General features: G+C 40.2%; 1 protein-coding gene across 2 annotated transcripts in view; it reads right to left on the reverse strand.

The window, feature by feature from the left end:
- MCC (MCC regulator of WNT signaling pathway) overlaps positions 1-22,500 on the reverse strand; it is a 1,047,208-nt gene that overhangs the window by 884,463 nt on the left and 140,245 nt on the right. For both annotated transcript variants that reach the window (XM_044064211.1, XM_044064210.1), the window contains exon 2: positions 22,090-22,203. Coding sequence is in view for 1 of the 2 variants with exons in the window: in XM_044064210.1 (XP_043920145.1) it covers positions 22,090-22,203 (114 nt within the window). In the remaining variant the exon portion in view is untranslated. The remainder of the gene's footprint in view (positions 1-22,089; positions 22,204-22,500) is intronic.

Here is a 22,500-nt window from a genome sequence, read left to right on the forward strand (position 1 = left end):
GACATGGTCTCAACTATCATGAAATTTTGCAGAATGCTCAGATTTTTGGTCTGTCGTACCGAGCTGAATTGAGGTGGGCTACCAGCCACACCTCTGAGCTCAGATACCAGATGACTAGAAGCTTCTGAGCTTTCTAAAAACATAAATTGCTTGGTTATTTGCTTATTTATATTATTCACTACACTTTTTTTTATTCCCTGCCACCTACTTCTATACTGTATTTATCTACTGGATACTAAACTACAATGTTGTACTGCAACTGTCTGCTTTACTGTGCCTGTTAAATTGAATTGTATTGTTGTTTTCACAAAGCTTTTTTGTTAGTTTTATTATTAAGTATTTACTGGTATTTTTCACTGTCTGTTCTGCTTGTTCTGGTTTTCCGGTCAAGCAGTGTTTAAATTACTGATCTGTTAACTATTTAAAACATTCTTAAGAGCCTCTTTGCTCATTTTCTGCTGTTTTAAATGTTTTTTTTTTAGTGTCTCACTGCTGTTTTTCTGCTGTTTTTAAACATTCTCTAGTGTTTCCCACTGAAACTAGGATAGCTAGTAGCTGTAGCAGAGTCCAGATACAGGCTTGCTGCTTCTGGAACTGTTTGCAGTGGTTTGTTTGTTCTGAGCATGTTTTCCAGGCTATCTTGGATTGGAAGGAGCCTATCTGCACTTTTCAGAGAGAATTGTGCTGACTGGGACCTGTCTGGTAAAGGCATGCCGGTCTAAGGCTTGAAATAAGCATCCTCATTGGTCCTTCTGAATCTTTTTAACATTTTTTTTTCAAGTGTTTAGCTTCTGGTATTTAGGCCCTGTATTTGAGCAGGTTTCTGCTTGTTTGCACATTGCTTAGCACCTTGCAATGTGATGCAGTTGCATGCCAAAGCCGTACAGTTAAATTCAACAAATTTTCCCTAAAACCCAATCAGAAATATCCAGCCACTGAGCTCCTCCTTGATTGATTCTGAATAGCCACCCCTAGTGACAACAGTGTTCAACCTAGCATCATGGCTAGTTGGACAATCCTTGTTTCTCCTGCCAGCCTTGTTGACTTGGATCTCTTGAAGCAGTGTAGCAAATGCCTCATGTACACAGGACAACCCTCTAATACCTACTCTAGTACAGAATGCGACAGATGTATTTACACCAAGAATCTGGAATCCATGCTCTCTCTCACTCAAAATAGCAACACAGAGAAGGTTGTCAACTCACCCACTACTACATATGCTCATAGTACTACTACTCATACACACATAGTATGCATCAAACACTTAAATCCACACACACAGAGGTTCTCTCAAATAACTTACCGAAACACCAGAGACCTCCAAAACACAAGACTATTACAACCAACAAACTCCCCACAGTAACTATGGCACATAGCAACACCAGTGTCTCACCCACCAAGCCAGTAAGCCATAACACTCAAACGAATTTTGTCACTGGACACTCAACAGTGAGACACACAGATGTCCCACCCACCAGGGTGGACAAAGAGAAAGTCACGGTCAGCTGCCTGCCCAGTGCCAGGATTAGTCAGATCACACATGCACCCAGGTCTCTCAGCAACAAGTACCTTTATGACTCTGTCATAGTTCATGTTGGTGTGAATTACCTGAGACATACCTCACTAGACTATATGAAGAGAGATAAGACTGAGCTCTCTGAATAGGTGTCCCAGATAGGTATGTCCCTAGCCTTCAGCAGCATGCTACCCTCATCTAGAATGCCACAGTACAAACAAAAAGTGATTTGGCTCAGTTTTTGGTGTCATTCAAAGGGGATCCAGTTGCTGTCAGCCAAGGAAGCCACGGTTGACGAACCTCGCTGCTTTGCTAGAGATGGCATTCACCTGGCACCTCTAGGCTTTTGGCTGCTGGCAAATGCTCTTGCCTCCCCCATAGTGCCTTTTTTAGGAAATGTCTCAAAAACACGTGGAATTAACCAGTCACAACAAAATAAGGGTCATGCTGCTAAATGCTAGGAGCTTAAATCAAAAATTGCACTCCCTGGAAGCACTTCTATCACTGGAAGATATAGATGTCTGCGCAGTCACAGAAGCCTGGTTCAAGGCCTCAGAGCACCCTGACCTTGCAAGGCCACAATGCCTTCCACACCTTTAGACCTCTAAATGAATGTGTGAAAACCAAAGGAGGTGGTGTTTCAATCGAGACAAATTCACCTCTCACTCCCCATTCAGGTCATAGCCAGTTATAGAGCCCCCTCCATGGGTCACGACACCCATGAAGCCTACTTGACCAAACTGGAGACCATCCAAATTTTACCAAACACACTGGTTATGGAGGATATTAGTTATCCCAGCATCACATGGGAAACCAGCGCAAGCCCTAACTTGCTAATGCAAAAGTTCCTTGACTTTGTTAATTCAAATGCCCTGGAACAAACTGTTCATATCCTGACAAGGGGAACTAACATTCTGGATTTGGTCCTCACCAACTTGTCAGACAGATGCAGTGTCGCAACTGTTGGACCCTCAGTTAAAACAGACCACAAACTAGTCACCTTCGAGCTGGCACTAACACCAGAATTCACAAAGGGTAAAGTCAGACTAAAACACTTCACCAAGGCAAACTATACCCTCCTAGGAGAAGGTATAAATGCATTCCAAGCCCCACCCCAAGCTGGAAATGGTAACTGTGCTGAAGCTTACACTAAAGCCCTATACAGTCATATGCATAAGTGTATAAACTCAACCGTACCAGAAAGAATCAAAGCCAGAGCCCAAAGAAAAACAAGTTGCCAGGGTGGCCATGCAGCATCAACAAACTTTATAAACACAAAGTTGCTGTACAAGAAAACAAAGGCAAGGCCCCAACAATGGAAAAGCACCCTCCTCAGTTTTAACAGGTAAATAAGACAACTTGTCAAATCCTCCAAGCGCTCTTTTGAGAGAAACTTGGCAAGTACAGCCAAGAATAACCATAAGGCCTTTTACAGCTACATACATAACCTAAAGGGTATGACCCAAGCATGTACAGAACTAGTGGCCGACAGTATCACACGCACTGACCCCACAGAGATAGCAAACCTGCTAGTGGATAGGTTTGGCGAAATTTTCACTCCCTTATACCCCCCAACTTACAACAAACCTACCCCTAACACCTCACCCCACCCTACATATCTGAAGAGCAGGTCCTCAAAGCCTTGTCAAAGGCAAAAAAACACAGCCTCTGTGAGATCAGAAGACATAACCAGGCTGTCTTCTAAACAGACAGAAACATGAACTAGCATCAACACTAAGTATCCTTTTCAATCATAGCCTAACTGCAGGTTTTGTCCCTGCGGAATGGAGAACAGCAACAGTTACTCCCCTCCACAAAGGTGGTCTAGTACCAGACCTGGGGAATTACAGACCCATAAGCCTAACTAGCCTAATCTGTAAGGCCGTAGAATGTATCATTATGGACCTCATAAATAAAGACATAGGTGACCTCCAAATCCTGGATCCTACCCAATTCTGCTTCGTGAAGGCAGATCCTGCCTGTTAAATCTGGTGGATTTCTTTGAAAATGTGACCAAGGTCATTAACGACAGAAAATCTGTGTAGAGAGCATACCTTGACCTAGCAAAGGCTTTTAACACAATCCCACATTCAGGCATTACCAATAAACTTAGTAAACTGAATGTAAACCCTTCATCGTAAGATGGGTTGCCAACTGGCTCACAAACTGAACACATTATTAATGTGGGTGATTACACATCAAACCGCAGACCTGTTACCAGTGGGGTGCCACAGTGGTCAGTGCTGGACCCCCTACTGTTTGGTACATACTTCTCAAAGGTTTGGGTCAAAAATAAGGGGTTCCTTTGCAGACAACTACAAACTAGGCGCAATCATTGAATCCTCAAATGATGTCAATAGAGGGTCTCACACACCAACGACTGGTGTATTAGTCATGGTCTCAAACTGAATGCACAGAAATGCCTCATCATTATTCCCTTCGACACAATATTCCTTCACACTATTAAATCAACAATACCCTAAAGTACCCATGAAGTGGTAAGGGGCCTGTACTCAAAACTAGACTGTGATCTTAAGTTCAACCACCATGTGTCTACTGTAGTAAGGAAGCTTTCTACGTAGCACATTTGATTAGTAAAGTCATTGTCTTGAGAGCAAAAGAAATTATATCCCCCCTATACTTGGCACTTATCCGGCCCATAATGGAGTACAATGCCCAGTTTGGCATGTACCGTACTAAGCACCTGCAACAATTAGAGAAACCTCAGAGGTTTCTAAAAAAAAGGTAAAGGGCCTCCAGCATATTCCTTACACAGACAGACTAAAGTCCCTGTCACTATACTCCATATGGTATAGGCTTCTTAGGGAAGACATATGCTGGCCCACTGATCCAAGACCCAAACCTAATGAACTTGCTGCATATCCGTAAATCAAATGAGACTAGGACTACCCATTCCAGGGACCTAAATATGGCCCATGACTTAAATAGGACATGCTGGAGGGACAGATTTATCTCCCAGCAACTGCCATGTCTTTGGAACAGGCTACCAATTCATGTGAAACAGAGCACCTCTTTGACACTGATCAAGAGGAACCTGGATGAGTGGATGGGGCACAGTAAATTCTTACCTGGGATAGAGCCCACAACCCTCCTAGACATAGGCAGTCATCATTAAATGCAATCCTGGGTACTGACTAGCATTTCTATGGTATTACATTGGAATGAAATGGCTAGGCTTAAAATGAACTCACTGTTGACAGCCTAGTAATCTCCTATGATAATTTGCAATTTTCTGAAAAATAATTGAGGTTTGAAGTCAATGAATATTGACAAATATTTGAGGTTTCTATCTTCAGAAAAATACATGCTAATGCAAAACACGTTATTCTAATAACGTACTATGTTTATAACAGCAATACTTGAAGTCTGTCTAATTTTGGACCTTTGTCCCACCATCACTTTTGAATTTGTCCAAAATTCTTGCGTTATGTTGAAAGGTATGCTTGAATGACAGTTGAATGCTTAACATAAATTAAATAAAGTAACTCCATATACAATTTGTAAGACATTTTGGTGTAATTTATTAACTGGGGTAGAGCACTGATCCCATTGGACCCATTTCATAGTTTACAGTAAGTAATACTAGAAGTTAGCATCTTACTTCAAATCCTCACTATTCCTTATTAACACATTTTGACAGAAAATTTGCTAAAAACTAATAGCATCTTCCTAGAAACATCCGTTTTAAAAACTTTCCAGTAAAAACAAGATATCACCAATGAATGCATTAATAAATTATTAACACTTGTTTTTCTTACAGTCTGTTTTTGGGGTCTTTGCACCGTGCCCAGTGTGGCAGATGATTTTACCAGGTAACACCCCCTTCACAAAATGTAACTGCTCTGAATCAGCCAATTACTTTCCAGATTGCATTTCTACGCAACTGTATTTAAATTTTTTGCAATTAGTATAAAATGATATACAGTAATAGCCCATGATTTTTTCCAGTAGTACAAGTTACATCCTGGTCAAATAATGCCTTGTTTCAGCCACTAACAATAGCCACAGGGATCTTCAACCAAGAACATGCTGGACTGGTTCTGTTCAGATACTTTTTTCTGATGAGTTGTATTTGCCAGTCTATCTTCTTGTTTTTGGCCTTGGCCTGATTCCTTTCAACTGGGATATACTATAAATGCATTTTTTTTTCTGCACGGCATTGATTAAACAAGCATGACGACTTCAGAGGTGGCTGTTTTACCTGGACTAGAGGGCTGCAGCCTCCAAATTAAACAAAATAATGTATTCATTATAAAGTTACTGCATTCGGATGATCACTTCTCTAATCAGCTGGGAACTACATGAGCTACACCATTCCTACTGAGCATGTACAGTAGTCATGGCTTCAGTAAAATAAGAAAAGTGCTGGACTGTGTTTTGAAACAGCCCAGCAGAAGTTTCCTGACTCCCTCATAAGTTTTAGGCTGTTAAACTTGCTCTCATCTCCTCCCACCAAAGTGTGGGGACTGTCTGGGCTGTAAGCTGTAGTAGTTCATTAAAAGGAACCATCTGCATCAATCCTCGAAACAGCCCATGGTCACAACTCCCATCTGCTGATATGAACTAGAGTCTCACTAGTTACAAGCCCGACCATGGCTGAAATCCAAGTGTAGTGAAAAGAAACAGAGAGTGTTTTTTTATCTTTGCAAGTATGTGGACGGAAAAAGCATGGAAATTGTTTTGTAACCACCATTGCAAAGAACACACAACATTCATAGTATTTATCATCAGCAAAGCAAGTGGTTATCTAAGAACCACAGAAGTGAAAGGAAAATATTAGCTCTCCTGTGGACCCGAACCAAAGACTTCCATCATACTGTGCTGGTGTCACACAGCCATTGGACTGACAAGAGTCTCTGATCAAATGTTTGTTCTAGTTTTCCCTCAAAAGCTTTTCCTTTTCAGCTAGGAAACCCCCAGCATGGTGATGAAGGTCAAATTACACACACACACACAAACACCCCTTCTGTGTAAGGATTACTCATTTGGGACTTGAACCCAAGACCTCGGTTATACAGTGCTGGCATAACGGTACTATGTGACCAAAGGTTCTTGTTGGTCCAGTGGCAGTGAAATCAGCCCAGCATGCTGAAGATCTTGGATTTGAATCCTAAATGAGAGTTAATATTTTCCTTTCACTTCAGTAATTCTAGCAATGCCCGAGCAGAGACGTATCTACATTTGTGTGCACGCGCGTGTGTGTGTGTACGCGTGTGTGACTTGATCTTAATCACCGTGCTTAAACCTTGCCTGTGATATAAATAGATTCTGCTGGAGTGATAGGTATTTATCCCACAGACTATCTTGTCTATGGAACAGGTTCTCCATCCATGTGAAGCAGAGTTTCTAACCCAATTCAAGTGCAACTTGGACAACTGGATGGGAAACCAGAAATTCATCCCTGCCTTGGCACCTATATCTCTAACGGACAGAGGTAACCTGTAAATGGTTCATCTCCCAGGCCCATGCTTACAATTATCAAGGGTATCAGAACAAGTCAGAGATTTGGGATGCATGGCTAGACTTAAAAAGGCTCATATGGTTGTTAGCCTAGGAAATGTCTATGGATCTATGCCAGGGATTACTTAGGTGAAAGAATAAAAGATTTTAAGAGAAGATTCAGCATCATCTGGCCAGAAACTCTATTGCTTCAGTGGCAATGATATCTGCATGGTATGCTGGAGGTCTTAGGCTTGAGTTTCAAAGGAGAGCTAATATTTCTCTTTCACTGCAATAGATTCTTGCACACTTGAGTAGAGGGCTTCTGAGATACATAGCTGTAGAGGGCTTCTCTTCATTTGCATGAGTGTGTGCATGCATGTGTAATTTGACTAAAAACATTTGTCATCCATAGTCCTCTCTAAAAGAGATTAGAAAAATATACAAGAGTTCAAGAAAAATCTCAAACAGCAGCTTTCAAAAAGAGTAAAAAATCATTACTTTAAATCGAGAATGACAAAACTTAAATCCTGGTAGACAACATGTCCATCCACTCTACATGTACCTAAAACTCTCTCTGCAGCTACACCCATTTTTACCTACTATCATTTAACACCAACCCTTAAGATACCCTGTGACAATTGATGAGAGATGGGCGAAGGCTACCAGCCTAGTAAAATAGAATTTGATATATAATTCTGACATTTGTAAATAAATGTAAAAATACAGGCATGTTTTCTTGAAACGTAAAAGAATATTGTGAAATGTGGAACTGCAAAATATGTGACAACATTGCACTCTACTGGCCCAGTGAAGCATGTTGCGACCCTTTCATGTTAGAATTCGGCTCCAGTGAGTCTGAATGAAGGTTTCATGCCCATTGTTTTAATGCTAAAGTTTATGACCAGAATTTAGATGTGGAATGTGCTTTATTGCTCTGGTTTCTGTTAGAATATACATGTGAAATGACTTATATTGTTGTAAGTTTCTGAGCAGGTGTTAGATTGCTAAATAATGCAGTTTGTGGCCTAAGAACTCAGACCAGGTGTCAAGATGATGCAATATGAATACTGGGAAAACCTAAGTGCCAAAATGATGTAATTTGGGAGACCTCAGCAGAGCTGTTGGTTAATGTTTAAAAACTATTCTTCAGTGAAAGACAAGGAGCATTTTGATCTTAGATATCTAACTCAGCACTCTGCCTTATGCTCACATATGAGTTTTAGCACTGTGATTTCTTGTAGGAATAGTTAAAGGTAGTAAAGATTAATTTGGTATTTTTCTTTGAAATCAGACCTGTCCTACTGTATTATTTTAAGTTTGTGTGTGATCTCTGAACTCTTAGATATCTCTGTGGTGTAGTAGTTTTGTCTTGTGTTTTAATTATTTATTATTAAATATTTTTAAAACCTTCTACCAGTGGCTGGTTTATGTAGAGATAAATTATGCTTTAGAGTACATTATATATTTATATAGTTTACTGTCTAAGCCCTTCCAATAAGCCTAGACAGAATAGTCACATTACCATTGGATAATAATATTGCACAGTAATAACTGGACACCCTTTTAAGGGCCTTTTAGTAGCCGATATTATTAGCTGGGTGGTAGCAGGGATTACTACTGTATGGTCTAGGTAAAGGGACACAGCTGGAGAATCTGTGTCAGCCTTTCCCAGGAGTGTCTGTGAAGTTGTATAAATACTTATCTCAAAGTGTGTGTGTGTTGTGTCAGCTACTTCAGCAGGGACACAAAGCACTGGTTGGAGAGAGAGGGTACTGGAGGTTTTAGCTTGCTCAGCTAGGCTGAGACCTGGACCCTATAGCTGTACCAGTGGGGAGTCTTATGGGAGACCCGGTGAGCAAGGGAGCAACCAGCCCAAAGACTGACGGTTATTCTCTGTGTGCACTTAATGGAAATTGTACTTTACTGTGTGCATTAGTTATCCTTTTCCCTCTTCTAGGAGACTACCTCCCTGGTGTTAGTGGTGAGGGTTGAGGCTCCTTGATTGCTGGGCCAGGGCACGGTCGTCACATACCCCTTTCACTGTTCACTTCACCTAATACCACCCTTAAATTTACTCCCTTCATTGTTCACTTAATTCCCTTCCAATCTCTAGTTGAAACACTCAATTCTTCCAGGCAAAATACTCAGGTCTTCACAACATCTTCTAAATGTATAATTCTGACTCAATTCTATTGATAATGGCAGATCCTCCTCCAAGTCCCATTACTCCTTGGTAGAACTTCTATACTACAAAACAGCAGCAACCTCTCTGCTAAACAGGACATGTCTACAATCACACCAAATTCTTCTTACATCTCATCTATTTGCTCTCCTGCTCTAGAATCAGACAACTGTCATTTGTGTTTAAAATGAAATGTTTTTATGTTTTGTCAATGGCCTTTACATTTGAAATATTAATTTGTACACCTAGGCATTATGTGTTGTTAGTTCTGCTTATGCCTGTGTATTTGTGATGTTTTCCATCCAGGATGAGCTAAAACAGGTCCTCTTGGATCAGCGCTTTGCCCCAATTAACAAATATTGTCAGTCAGTCAATAAATAAGTAAGCAGATCTTAGTGCGATAATTTCTAGTAACATCCTCCAGATTAATGTATGGATTTCAGAACCTTAAGTTGGAATGCTCCTTTGGAACACAGAATCCCACCAATACATACACAAACAAGGTTTAACACAATGGGATGCTATTTATACATGGACAAAGAGAGTTGAAAAGGAATTTACGACGTATCTGAAGATGTACCACAGGGAGTTTTGCCAGTAAGTTCAAATCAACCAATATTATGTCACTTCTGTCAGGAGTGACCACGTCACAAAGGTCAAATTAAGTAATAAAATGCATCAGGCCTGCTCCATCAAATTAAGTAATAAAATGCATCAGGCCTGCTCCATACTATTAGTTACTTCAGAAAGCATCCCGGTAAACGGCACTAATCCAAACAATAACAAACAAGGTGCAAGGTACCTCCTACCTTTTACCACAGTACTGATAAAGAGCTAATATTAGGTCAGTGTATCAATAAGAACTGTAAAAATACTTAAAAGCATCAACTTCCTTAAGAAAAAGTCCTTCAGTGTTTTGAATCAAAAGTTACTGTTGAGAAGTAACCAACAAGTTTTCGGTTTATTTTATTAAGGAACAGTCTTGACCTTGCTAGCCAATCACATAATCTGCTACAGCTAATTATAAATTTTTATGGTATCTATAATGGACAGCATTATCGGAGCATCATATCAAAGTTAAGGACTGCATCCACATGCTTTTTCCAAACATCATGGACGGGGGACTGAGCACTGAACTATGAGAGAAAGTCTACTATCATAACTAGAGCAGATGATTTGTTCCCATCTCAGAGGGCAGCTTGCTTACATTGAACAGTGTAGCTGGCATTCCATCTTAGACAAGAGGATGAATTCCAATATTACGCAGCCGTGACATTAACCCTTTGAAAGAAGTAGTGACAAAGGTTTTAAAAGAAGTCAAATTCTTCTCCAGCATCTTCTTTGCTATTTAAATTATCTGTCTATTTATACAGAGAAATCTGATTGCAGTCTCAATGCCATAGGGATCCAAATCCATAATGGGTACCATATAGAAGGTGACTGCTAACGAGAGCTAGTAGTTGCCAGTGGACTGTTTTTTCCAAGATTTGCACTAATGGAGACAGTAAAGTTACTTGGTCAGTAACTGCCAGGGCATCCAGTGTCCTATCTTTGCAAGTAGGAATTAAGACAAGTCATTTTACACACGGAGGCTCAAAATAAACTAAGCTCCTGTTAGGAGACCAGTAAGATTAAGAGTTCACCTTTTAATATTGAACATTTTCTAGACATTCTGTCATCAGCAGGGGACCTGCTCTTTTTGATTGAGGAAATCAACTTCTAAATCTTTAGCCTGAATAGTGCTGTTATGTCATTATTCAGAATATTTTGAAAAGTGTGGCCGAGTTATCAGCATTCATTACTGTAGCTAATTTTTTAAAGTGGCTGGAAAACCTTTGAGTTGCAGATGAAGATAAAGGCATGTAGCCTATTGGCTAAGGTGTTTACCTTACAGACACAAAGTGTGGGGTTTTAGTCTCACAAGGGATAATTGGCTTGGCTTAAATGACCCAAAATGTCAGTTAGCTTAGTACTAATCTATGAACCTATGAGATGATGAGGCACTGAGGCCATGGGAAAGGGTCTTGGAAATAACTGGATACAACTTATACCTTTGAAACTTCCAAACAGAACTGCATGGAACAGCTGTGCCATGCTGCATGCTTTAAAAGTAATATTTTTTGACATTCTTCATGAAGAAATCAAGATTTCTAACTTTTCTGAAAGCCAGTAATCTGACTTGCCTAGTCTGTATTTTGTTTTGCTTCTACTCCTTTGAGCGGATCCACAAAAAAATGAAGAATTCCATTTGGAATGACAGTACAGAGTTCTAGGGAATTCTCTTCATCATCACTTTTCTACCTAACTAAACTATGTTCCTAACATGCGTCACTCCTTCCTCAAATATTCTTGGTTTTACATACTACAACAAAGAAGCACCATTCCTCTAAATATTAACTTGTACAAATTTATCCATGCTTATGAGTATTTGTAGACCCTAAAGCGACCTTTATGGGCAACTGCCCTATCTACAAAGTTTAAGCACACACACACAGACACACACGGACACACACGGACACGGACGGACACACACACGGACACGGACGGACATACACATGGACGGACACACACACGCGGACACACACACGCGGACACATGGACACACACGGACACATGGACACACACGGACACATGGACACACACACTTTAAAAGTCATAAATGTACCTGCTCTAGAATGTGGGAGGAAACTAGAGAACCTACGTGACAATGCCACTCACTGTGCCACTGTACACCTTTCAAGAGAATTTGGCCTGAACATTGTAGTTTTGTGCCTTATGAATGCATACAATGTTTCTGAATGTCAATACATCAAATAGGTATGTATAATGCACCTGAATGTCAGTGCCAATCACGAATGTTATCATCTATTGTCATTATCTATACCATTGGTGCTTTTGTTATTCATGTAAAATGTATAATGTATAAAGGTTCTTATGTGCAATATAATACATTTTTTACCTACATGTGGTGCTTTTTTCCACAGGCCTTTTCTGAAGAGGGACTTTTGGCCCAATCAGTTGATTCTGGTTAACAGATGGAAATAAAAATATGCACCTATACAGAAATGCTTCTGCCTGTAGTATACATGTAAACACTATGGATTTTACTTTATACAGCCAAGGTAGGTATACAGTCACTTTAGAGTATCAGTAGTAATGCCTCCAGAATGTATACTGCCAGGGGCAAAATAATCCACTCCAATAAACTAACTTTTTTTGGCCTAGCCTTTATGGAGTTGTTATAGTACAATACTGATGTGAAGAGAAAAAGAACTTCAACTGTTTTCCCCCCTCCCTGTGTGAATGGAAATGGGAAACAAAATCTACCAGAAGTCCTTCAAAAGAAAGAAAAATATAGACAGTATTTAACGTAAACAGTTACATGATCCATACAATAAACACACTTCGTTTTTCAAACTGAATGTACTGTATTACATTCAACATGACATTTCAGTGGAAAGAGTACAATTATTCTTAAAAATAAGTGCCCTTTATTTGGCAAGTGTGAATTGGGAGTTTTCTTTTTACCCCTCATGGCTGTTCACATATAATGTCGACTGTGAGGTGCACACACCAAATTTAGAAAGAGCACATAAAAAGTTTTAAAACTGCAAGTTCATTAAAAAAGCACAAAATAAAAAGTTGAAAAACAATAGAAGCATTTGAAGAGCATACCATTTGTCATAAAGGTAACTTGCTCTTTACACAGCGTACCAGTGCTGCATGGGAAGATTATGGACAATGCCTTTTAGAATAAAATGCACCATGGAAGGGAGATGGCACCTGTCTCTGGTTATTGCAAGATCATAATTGTCTTGCGTTGCTATGAGACTGTCCAGCAAATGGGCAGCGTGCAAAGATGGTCCTCCTCTGTCTACATATCAGACGGTCCAGTGCAGTTCAAGAATCTCCTGCCAGCCTACAGAAAGGGCAGTCAAGCACTAAGATATGTGTAACATTTGGTCCCCGATACACCTCTGATGTTCACCAAGGGGTAAGGAAGCTTTAAAGATATCAGAATGTCCTCTAGTCGTGACACACGGCAAGTTCCATTGCAGAGTGCCCATTTACACGCATCTTGGCCAGGCACACGCAGCAGTTACAATGCATTGCACATATACACCCCCTCCAACAACAAGATAAGCAGCTCAATCTGCAGTTTGCTTCATGAAACCCTCAAGTCAATGGACTGGATGTTAATTTTTGCATCTCTGTAATAAGAGTTATGCTGCACCTAAAATCTAACATGCTATTTAATTCAGGCTCTGCTTCCAAGAACAGGCATCTGGAGACATTCACAGCTACAATCTATACAGCAGAGGTGTATTATGTTGCAGTACAGAAGATTTTTATGACCCTCACCCTTGGTCTTATGCAACAGGTAGAAAATCTATCAGGCAGGATGGACCAGACAAACGGCAAGGACTTTCATTTTGGGCACAAAGATTCCATGCAATGCTCTCCACATAACAGGCTTACACCCTTCAGTCTATGGCACATATCCTATGTAATTAAACCTATAAAACACGCACATTAAAACTCTTATAATGCTTATATTTTGCTTGTAATGTGTTAAGCATACAACAGTTTGAACAGGGCTACCTTTGTTGATGGCCCACTTGTATTGGTTCTGCGTTCTCACTTCTGCTGTGACTTAGCCCGGATGCAACTTGTTAAACGCTGCCTACAGACATTGGTCTTAAACAGTGAATTTAAAAAAAAAAAAAAAAAAAACTGTCTTACTGAAAGTACATTCACACTGTCAATACTGACAATTATATCAGAAGATGAAACATTAAGTGTGCAAACTGGATGCTAAAATACTATCCTTTAAAAGCTTTACTAAGGTTTACATGGTCAAGGTCTTGCTATATATTCATGCGCACATCTTCTCTTTTCAGGACATTTCTGTACTTCCACATTTTCCCAAAGCAATTGTTTTAAAAATGTATGTCCATTTAAGCAAACTGTCATCTGCCACTAGCCATAATAGGCAGGAATGGCTACCACACACTATAAATAAAACATAGTACCTTCTCTGAAGGATATGCAGTCTGATCGAAAGCCTTTTAGAATCATCAGTCCAAAACTAAACCAATTAAGGTAAATGGAGCAGAAATGTCAGTACTTACTTTGTAGACATCTAGTGCACTGGATGAACATTTAGTGTCCTTGACAAGTGCTAGTTTACCTGGGAACAGACAAGGGATACTTCAAGAGTGGTCAAGGTGCAAGTTCAAGAAACCACTGGAACAGGTACCCCACCACCCAGATCTGTGGCACAGTGAAAAAAGCCCTGACTGGGACACAGATGACTGGAGTTTAAATATCTGCAGAGATGCCGGAACAGCTGGGGGGGGGGGGGCAAATGAGAGTAACAGCTTGCCTATCTTGGGTGGGGTGGGGGTGTAATTTTTTTTTCTGCAGCTCTTATGCCACTCTAGTGCTCAAAGTACAGGAAGACAGGAGCCAGACCTGGAAATAAGCTGTGGCTACCAAAGATGGATGAGGATAGTAGCCCTGGTCTCTGCATGTCAAGGAGTGCACTTGTGCAGAAGTTGGGTGCTGGTAACCCTTGGGGTCAAGGAGATGCACACATCACCACCAGGGACAGGTTAGGTATTAAAAGTAGAAATGTCCCCATTGCTCACTTCCTACTGGTTGTGAGGGTGAATCTAATCCTTGTGGCTGCTTAGATAATGGGCCCCTATAGATGGCTGACCCCATACTGTACTGGGTACATTCCTAGTGCAGGAAGCAGTAAGCATAGTCAGGCTAGATGACTGGTAGGCATGGAGCAAAAATCATAAAGAAAAAAAATGAAAGAAGTCAGTACATCTGGTTGGGGTAATGAGAAGCCATGGAAGGCAAGCTGGGCCACTGACTGACAAGGCAGTGGCCTTTTGTGGAATGTATGTGCATATTTAAGCTGGCAATCAAATAAAAAATAGGAGTAATGTGACCGCACTGTACATCTCATTCCTATGGTGGGACTTAATTATTTATACTTCAAGTATCGTACAGTCCTTCAGCTATTAGAGGGCTCCTGTCATATAGTCTAGACAAGAGATAAATTCACTACAACATAGGAGAACGTGCTACTGAGAAAAGCAAGCGAATCTTCAAAATAAGGAGGGGGAGAAGGAGTAACATTAACAGTAATCTCCAATGAGAACATGCCAGAATCCAATAAAAAAGTCTAAATTCTAAAGAGCTGATGAAGTAGTAGTGAGCATACAAAGGAAACAAATCCCATAAAATTAACCAGGTACCCAACCATACAGAGTTCTGCTGCACAAAAGGGACGTTACTTTTTAATGAAATGAGATGCACAAAGCTATGTGCTACAAATACAGCCTACCTCATATATACCCCATGCACCAGGGAACAGAAGTTAATCACAGACGCTTCCTAACTCAGTGTAATAAATGTTAGAGTGGATTGCCGTGTTCACCATAAGCTTTGCTTTATCCCTCAGCAAAAATCTTTGTTACGACTACATGAACATTCACTGCTCAATAAATGCTGAACAAATGTTTTTGTTAACTGTGCACACAGCTTTATTGGTTTAATGCAAATACTAAAAAAAACACATCATCACGTTTTGTCAGACCAACATTAGGCATGGTTACGGTCCTGGCTCGAAATCTTCCACAAAGAAAAGTAGTAGTTTAAAAAGAATCAAGAAATAATTAAACTACAAAAGGCATTCTAGAATAAAGGACATATCCTGGTACAACCTATACGGCACAAAGACAAACTACCTAGGTTAATACCACAACACCTGCTGATGCACCTTTCCTGGGACAAGGTGCGTCTAAAGGATATTGGTTTAAAGGGATAATTTTTCTTTGGAAAATAGGATGACTGACTATAAGCAAACTTAAGACAGAGTTAAACTTTCTTTTTACAATGCTTCTTTGGGCAGTGGCTGCTGCCTGTCAGGCTTTCTGTCCTACTAGCCGTTTGTTTATGTTAATTACGATGTATTATGACAAGAATGACATGAATTCCTGTTATGCTGTATCTGCGGCAGGGTTCTGCAGTACAAGATCAATGTTGTCGCATTAAGAACAAGGCAACATGAAGCTGGCAGTAGCAGCTGCATGTTACTGGCAGATGCTGCCATGTCATGTACATTAGCAATAATGTAATGAGCAAGCTCAGACACACTATAGCTGCTTTTTATTTACAGACAGCTACATTGGACTGGATTACAAAAAAAAAAAAAAACTTTTACACTTTTGGAGTGCATAAAGCAGAAGGTAACAACAGCTACAACTGTACAAAAACAAGACATAATGAAAAGGCATACAATATAGCATATCTAAAATGCATATTAATCAAAAGGAGAAAACAGCTCAACTGCCATCATTTTAAGGACGACCATTTTCAATGTGCATCATTTTTAAAGCATCTTTTTTTTGCTTTTACCCTGAAATACAGTGACTCCAGAAGTAATACAGACGGTACAGAGATGAAGATTTGCTTCCACAAGAGAGGTTCAAGAGGCATCTCAGAAAAAGTACTTAAAAACGTTGAGCTTTGGCAACCGTTTCAAGCATGAATAGGGCAATATGAGAAAGCTTAGCAATGGACATTTAAGACAATTGTTTACAGTGAAGAGAGAACAGAGTGATGTCTTAAGCAAAAAGGGTGCTCTAAGCAGTGATTATGCACTGGCAATTCCCAGATTATACTACAGATCTGAAGACCAGTGATCAGTGAAAAATCAGCCTAGGTGCAACAGCAAACCACTAGGCACTGATTAATAAACGAAGAGACAATCATACCTACTGGAAAACAGGACGGAGGTGGATAACAAATCATCTAGCCTAGTAGTTCAGCAGAAGTGTGGGATGAAACATCACACCTATTGCAGCAGTGGGAAGAATGTGGATATACAAACACAATGGGAGGGAAGAAGAGGGGAAGGTAGCAAATAATTCAAATCTAGTCTAAGAGGGCTGAGGACAAGCCATCGCATGTGATGTAAGTGTGGAGTACAAATCATTAGTTGTAGCAGTAAAAAAGGGGAGGGATACAGACATCATCACTTCATATAAAGCGGAGCAATACAGAAGGGTGCGTGTCCTGTGTGCTGCAGAACAACATGTGGTGTCTGTACAGTACAGTAATGATCAGGTTAACTATCCTTGAAGAGCAAGTGGTTAAAGCCCAACTGCTTCAGCACCAAAAATCAAATGAAGTATAGAAGATTCAAGGATTTCAGGCTGCATGGATGCAGTGTTATGTGTTGCAGCTGGGGAATGTACGTGCCAGTCATGCATCCCAATTCCAGTACCACAGAACTTTGCATTTGCCAGCCAAGGAGGAGGAGAATTTTTTTAAAGTAGGTTTCAAGTCATCTGCTGTGGCAACAAGACTTCTCTGAATTCCCAGATTCACTCACACCAGGTGTATTTTCAAATGTTTGAGCACTGTTGTATACCCTACTGGTCTGAGGGTTACTTGCACCCCCTTATTAGCATGCAGTGGAAAAGACAACAGCTACCACTTTTGCTCATAGTACTATGGGTTGCTTATTGTGTTGCCCCACTCCTTCTGCATGTTGGCATCATTCCTGAGGCCGAGTGCCAATGAAGTAGGGATAGTGAGAGTAGCCACATCCTGAACCGAAAGGTTGGAACATACCCAACTCACCCACTCAGCACAGTTCCTGCCACTTCCCACTTCAGTCACTGCCTATCGTCAGGTGAGGTATTACCCTCACATCAACTCCAACCCTCCCGCTTATAAAGGCAGGTAGGAATACACCTTTTCCCTGCACCTGCCTGTCAGGGGGAGCGACCATGAGGGTTGTAAAGATGTACAATAAACCACGTCATGCTGGTTATGGAATATGGAAGAGAATACTGAAGACAACCCAACTTCTTCTGCCTGTCTGATCCTTACTTTTCCACATAAGAAACAGCTGGAAAAGGATGCATTTCTCTTTATCATTGGCAGCTTTCAAACTAAATTAGAAAACCTTGGATTAGGAGCTGAAGGGAAGAACAACATGTAGCAAAGAACACATGGAGAAAGGGATATGGCTGAAATGAATTCTTAATTCCCCACTTAAAACTAACTTTAAATAATGTCAGTTTTTCTTTATGGGTCTTTTAATGCAGCCCTTTCACTAGGTCAGTATGAATGCGACGCCTTTATTCTAGCCATGTCAGCTTTCAGTCATGAGGAAAACCCATGAACACACTTAAAAATGTACAAAATTATGCAGTTAAAGCAAAGCTTACCCTCTGTAATTAAATTAAAGGGTGTGAAACCTGGCTGTGTACCTTTCAAATGCCCCAGATTTTCAGGATGTTCCTGATTCTGACTCAAATTTCAGGTCTGTCCCTCATAATCCCTTGGTAAAGCTAGTGACTGCCGGAGAAAAGGTGGTGAACTGCACTTAAGAGTTGTAGATTTCTTTTAGTTCAGAAAATGTATATTAATTCACATTCTCTTATTCTGTCAATGTCTCAAGTTAATAGTTCTAATATTTTAAATGTGTCCGTGATTGGTCGATAGGTATGCCTGACTGCAGTTTTTGAGACGGTGTTTATTTTGAATCTTGTAGACTGTTGTGCTGCTTCTGAACAAAGCAAATGCCTGAGCAGGCCCGGCATACTTTTAGTGCAAGCAACTAAGATTCTCCTACAAGAGGTGTGCAACATAAGGACAGATTGTACCTCAGCCCTGTACTACACAAGGACAGATGCTTCAGCCTTATACCACACAAGGAGAGATTGTGCCTCAATCCTGTGCCATACAAGGACATACACCGCACCTTTATACAACACATATACCACAGCCCTGGGCCACCTTTATACAACACATATACCACAGCCCTGGGCCACAGAAGTACGTACTGTACCTCAGCCTTACACGGCACAAGGAGATGTACCTCAACCTTACATGACACAATGACATACCACAGCCCTGGGACACACAAGGGCAGACTGTACTACAACCACTCATTGTACAAAATGTAACAAAACAAAGTTTCACAGGTTCATGATTTATTTGTTAATCAGGCAAAATGTGAAACATAAATAACCATTTACTTCAAGATATTCACAAACAGAATGAATAGTTTAGTGAGCATTATTTCTGACAACACATTACAACTGCATGCTTACGGAATGTACATTCTACAAGCATTCTTGACCAGTGCTTTGCACGCTACTTCGAACAACAGTGATTAGCAATTGACTCCAACATCGTCTCCAGTGCAGAGTGCTAGATTCACAAGTACTACCTCTAGATTTTAGTTCCTTAACTAAGGGATTGAACCTCAACAAGGAGTACTCAAGGCCCCTGCTCAGAAGTGATGCTGGGGAGGTGAAATACTTATTAATGCCTTCTATCCTCTTTTCATTGTTACCCTAAGAATATAGAGCATAAGTAACATGTTCTAGCCAGACACCTCAGTACCCTATCCCTGTACTCCTACAGGCTGCTTGGGGGGAGATTTAAACCTGGCATATAGGGCATCTTCACACCCCATTCTGATGGACCTCCTGCATATCTGCAAAACAAACAGCACCAGAGTTACCCATTCTAAAGAATTAAACCTTGCCTGAAACACAAATAGGACCTGCTGGAGACAGGTATGTATCCTAGAGACTATCCTTTCTCTGGGACAGGTTCCCCATTTCTGTGGAGCAGAGTTACTCCCTAATCCAATTCAAGTGCAACTTAACTGGATGGGGAACAGGAAATTCACCCCAGGTTTGACACCTATGTTTCTAATGGACACATGCTACCTGTAAAGGTTTCATCTTCCAAGCCTCTGCATACACTATTAAAAGTAAGCAGAATTTGTTAAGACACCTAGGATGCATGGTTAGGCTTAAAACGGCCCCAAGTGGTAGTTAACCTAGAGCACACCTAAGAACCTATGAATAGTATCCACTACAGATCTATCCCTCTCAAGGTTCTACACAAGTAGTTTCAATAATACAGAGAAAGCAGAAACTCATTCTGACATAAAAGATAAAGCAAACCCTTTATAAAACATTGATCTAAATGTTCTTGTACAGTGAATGCTACAAAGCAATTCTAAGTGCAAGAAATCTGGACAAAGCCAAAAATAATTGGGGCGGGGGCAAAGGCCTAAAACCAGGGACAGATTTTAAATACTGCCCTTGTAAACTTAGAAATTTGCTAGAATGACAGGTTTTCCATTAGTATGCATTTTCTTATGAATATGAAATCTGAAACTCAAATGTCAATATTTGGTGACTTTACTCCTCCACAATTTCCCACAAAAACACACACTTTATGAAAAGAGACCAAAAATATGAAGCAAACATCTGGCCATTCTGTAGAAATCTGAACAGCTAATAGGTATGTTTTCCAGTATAAAATGACTCAAAACAAACTTTCACTTTGCCAAGTTCTTATCATGCTACAAAGAAAAGAACGACTCAGCAGCATAAACCCCAAACCTACAAATCACCTGGAGTATCACATCCAGCTCTAGAGAAACTCAGAGTTAGTGTGTGTGTTTAAGGGAGTGTTACTAAGAAGTTAAAGGTACAACAAGGTCAAGGGATGGCTGGATGGATGAAGATTCTATGCAATTTAAATGTTTAGTTCTCAGCTCTCAGATGAAGTTAAACAGTAGCACATAAAATCAAAAAATGTAAACATAAAAGATATAATAATGTAACATTAATGACACAACTGAACTAAACAAAACATGTCAACTAATGCAGAAAAAAATATAATTAAAACGTAATTTATAATAAATGAGTCCAGGAGGAATGAAGTCTATGACATCATAAAACCACCTAAATAATAAATTCCAAAGACCTAGATAAGTGAAAAGCAAATTCTACTTCAGGCTGCACCCTCAAACCTACCAACATCCCATGTGTCCCAGAGCGATGACTATCGGGCACTAGTAACTCAGGTAGGGGGACTCCTATTGTGCAAGACAAAGGACACTCAGGAAGTGAGCTTTATAGATAAACTCAAGCAGGCATGCCATAAATGTCTAGAAGGGCCATAGTAACATGCTATCAGAGTAGATACGCGCTAGTAATCTGGCAGCAGAGTTTTGTAGAAGGTGCGAGTGTTAGCTATAACAAGCTGCAACAGTCACAGCATGAGGAAACCAGGCTGTGCACAAGCATAGCAAGGTCATGAAGTCTCAGCTTTTTGGACTAAGAAGTGAAGTGTAATTGGCAGAAGGAAAATACATACAGTAAAGGGAAAACCAAGGCTGGGGGCACACAATATAGATTCACAGAAATCGCAGGGCTCAAATGTGCACAAATTTTAATAAGAAAGTGGTAGGGAAGAAGGGGATTTACAAAAGAGAAACCAGAGACTCATTTAAGAAAGCACTGCTTTATTAAGGGTGGTGGATCACAGCAATTTGCCAAGGAAGTAACAAGACATCAGGAATATGACATATGGTGGAGATATCTGACCAGGGCAGAAGAAGAAACCAAAAAAAACTCAGCTTTCTGCATCTTTTGTACAAATGTGCTAGCATTTTGTTCCTCTTCCACACTGACTTATTTGTATTTTCTTATGTTCATGTCACAGGAAACAGCTGTGAAATCCAGTGTAAATGCAAAACTGCATGACATCAAAATAATTCCACAGAGCAAGCAAAAAAGGTCAGGGACAAGCAGGCAGCATAATTGTAATGCATATGCAGTGCTACTGCTAACCGAGGCTTGACGTAGCAAGGTGACAAGATAAAACATCTGTAGGCCGTGGAAAACCAGCTTGAAGTTAAGTGCGAGCATTCAGAGCTGAACATGCATCATTAATAAACAATTAGTGATGCACATTATCAAATGAGGTCTTTAATGCAATTCCCTGAAGGCAGCTCATTTTCATCTCTAGCAGACATAATCCACAAAACATCTTCTGCAGAACAAAGTGTCACATCTTTTTTTCCTACCTGCGCCTTTGCCAACTTCTTTTCTAGGAGATCTCTTTCTCGCTCTGTCTGCTGTAGTCTTTTATTTAGATCCACTACGTCTCCCTTCAGTGACGCCAGGGCTGCAAGATGCAACTAGAAAAAGATGAAAAAATACTGTTTACATCATACCGATATGAATTTCATGGCAACATTACCTAGATCCGCCCGGCTACAATAATTACAAATACAAAGCTCACATAAGCTAATTTCCTGACATGAGACTTTACTACCAGTTCAGGTTATCATAGTAAACTAGTGTTTGTCTCAAATATATTTTGACTCTTCAGTTCTTGGGAAGGTGTTTTAAAAGTAATCTATTCTGTCATATTTACAGTGGTTTTCATTACTTTTCATCCTGTTAATGAGCACTGTCCCAAAAAGAAATGTGTT

This window comes from Protopterus annectens, chromosome 2.part2, assembly GCF_019279795.1.
Source record: "Protopterus annectens isolate FY-2018-M chromosome 2.part2, PAN1.0, whole genome shotgun sequence".
Classification (NCBI taxonomy): Eukaryota; Metazoa; Chordata; order Ceratodontiformes; family Protopteridae; genus Protopterus; species Protopterus annectens.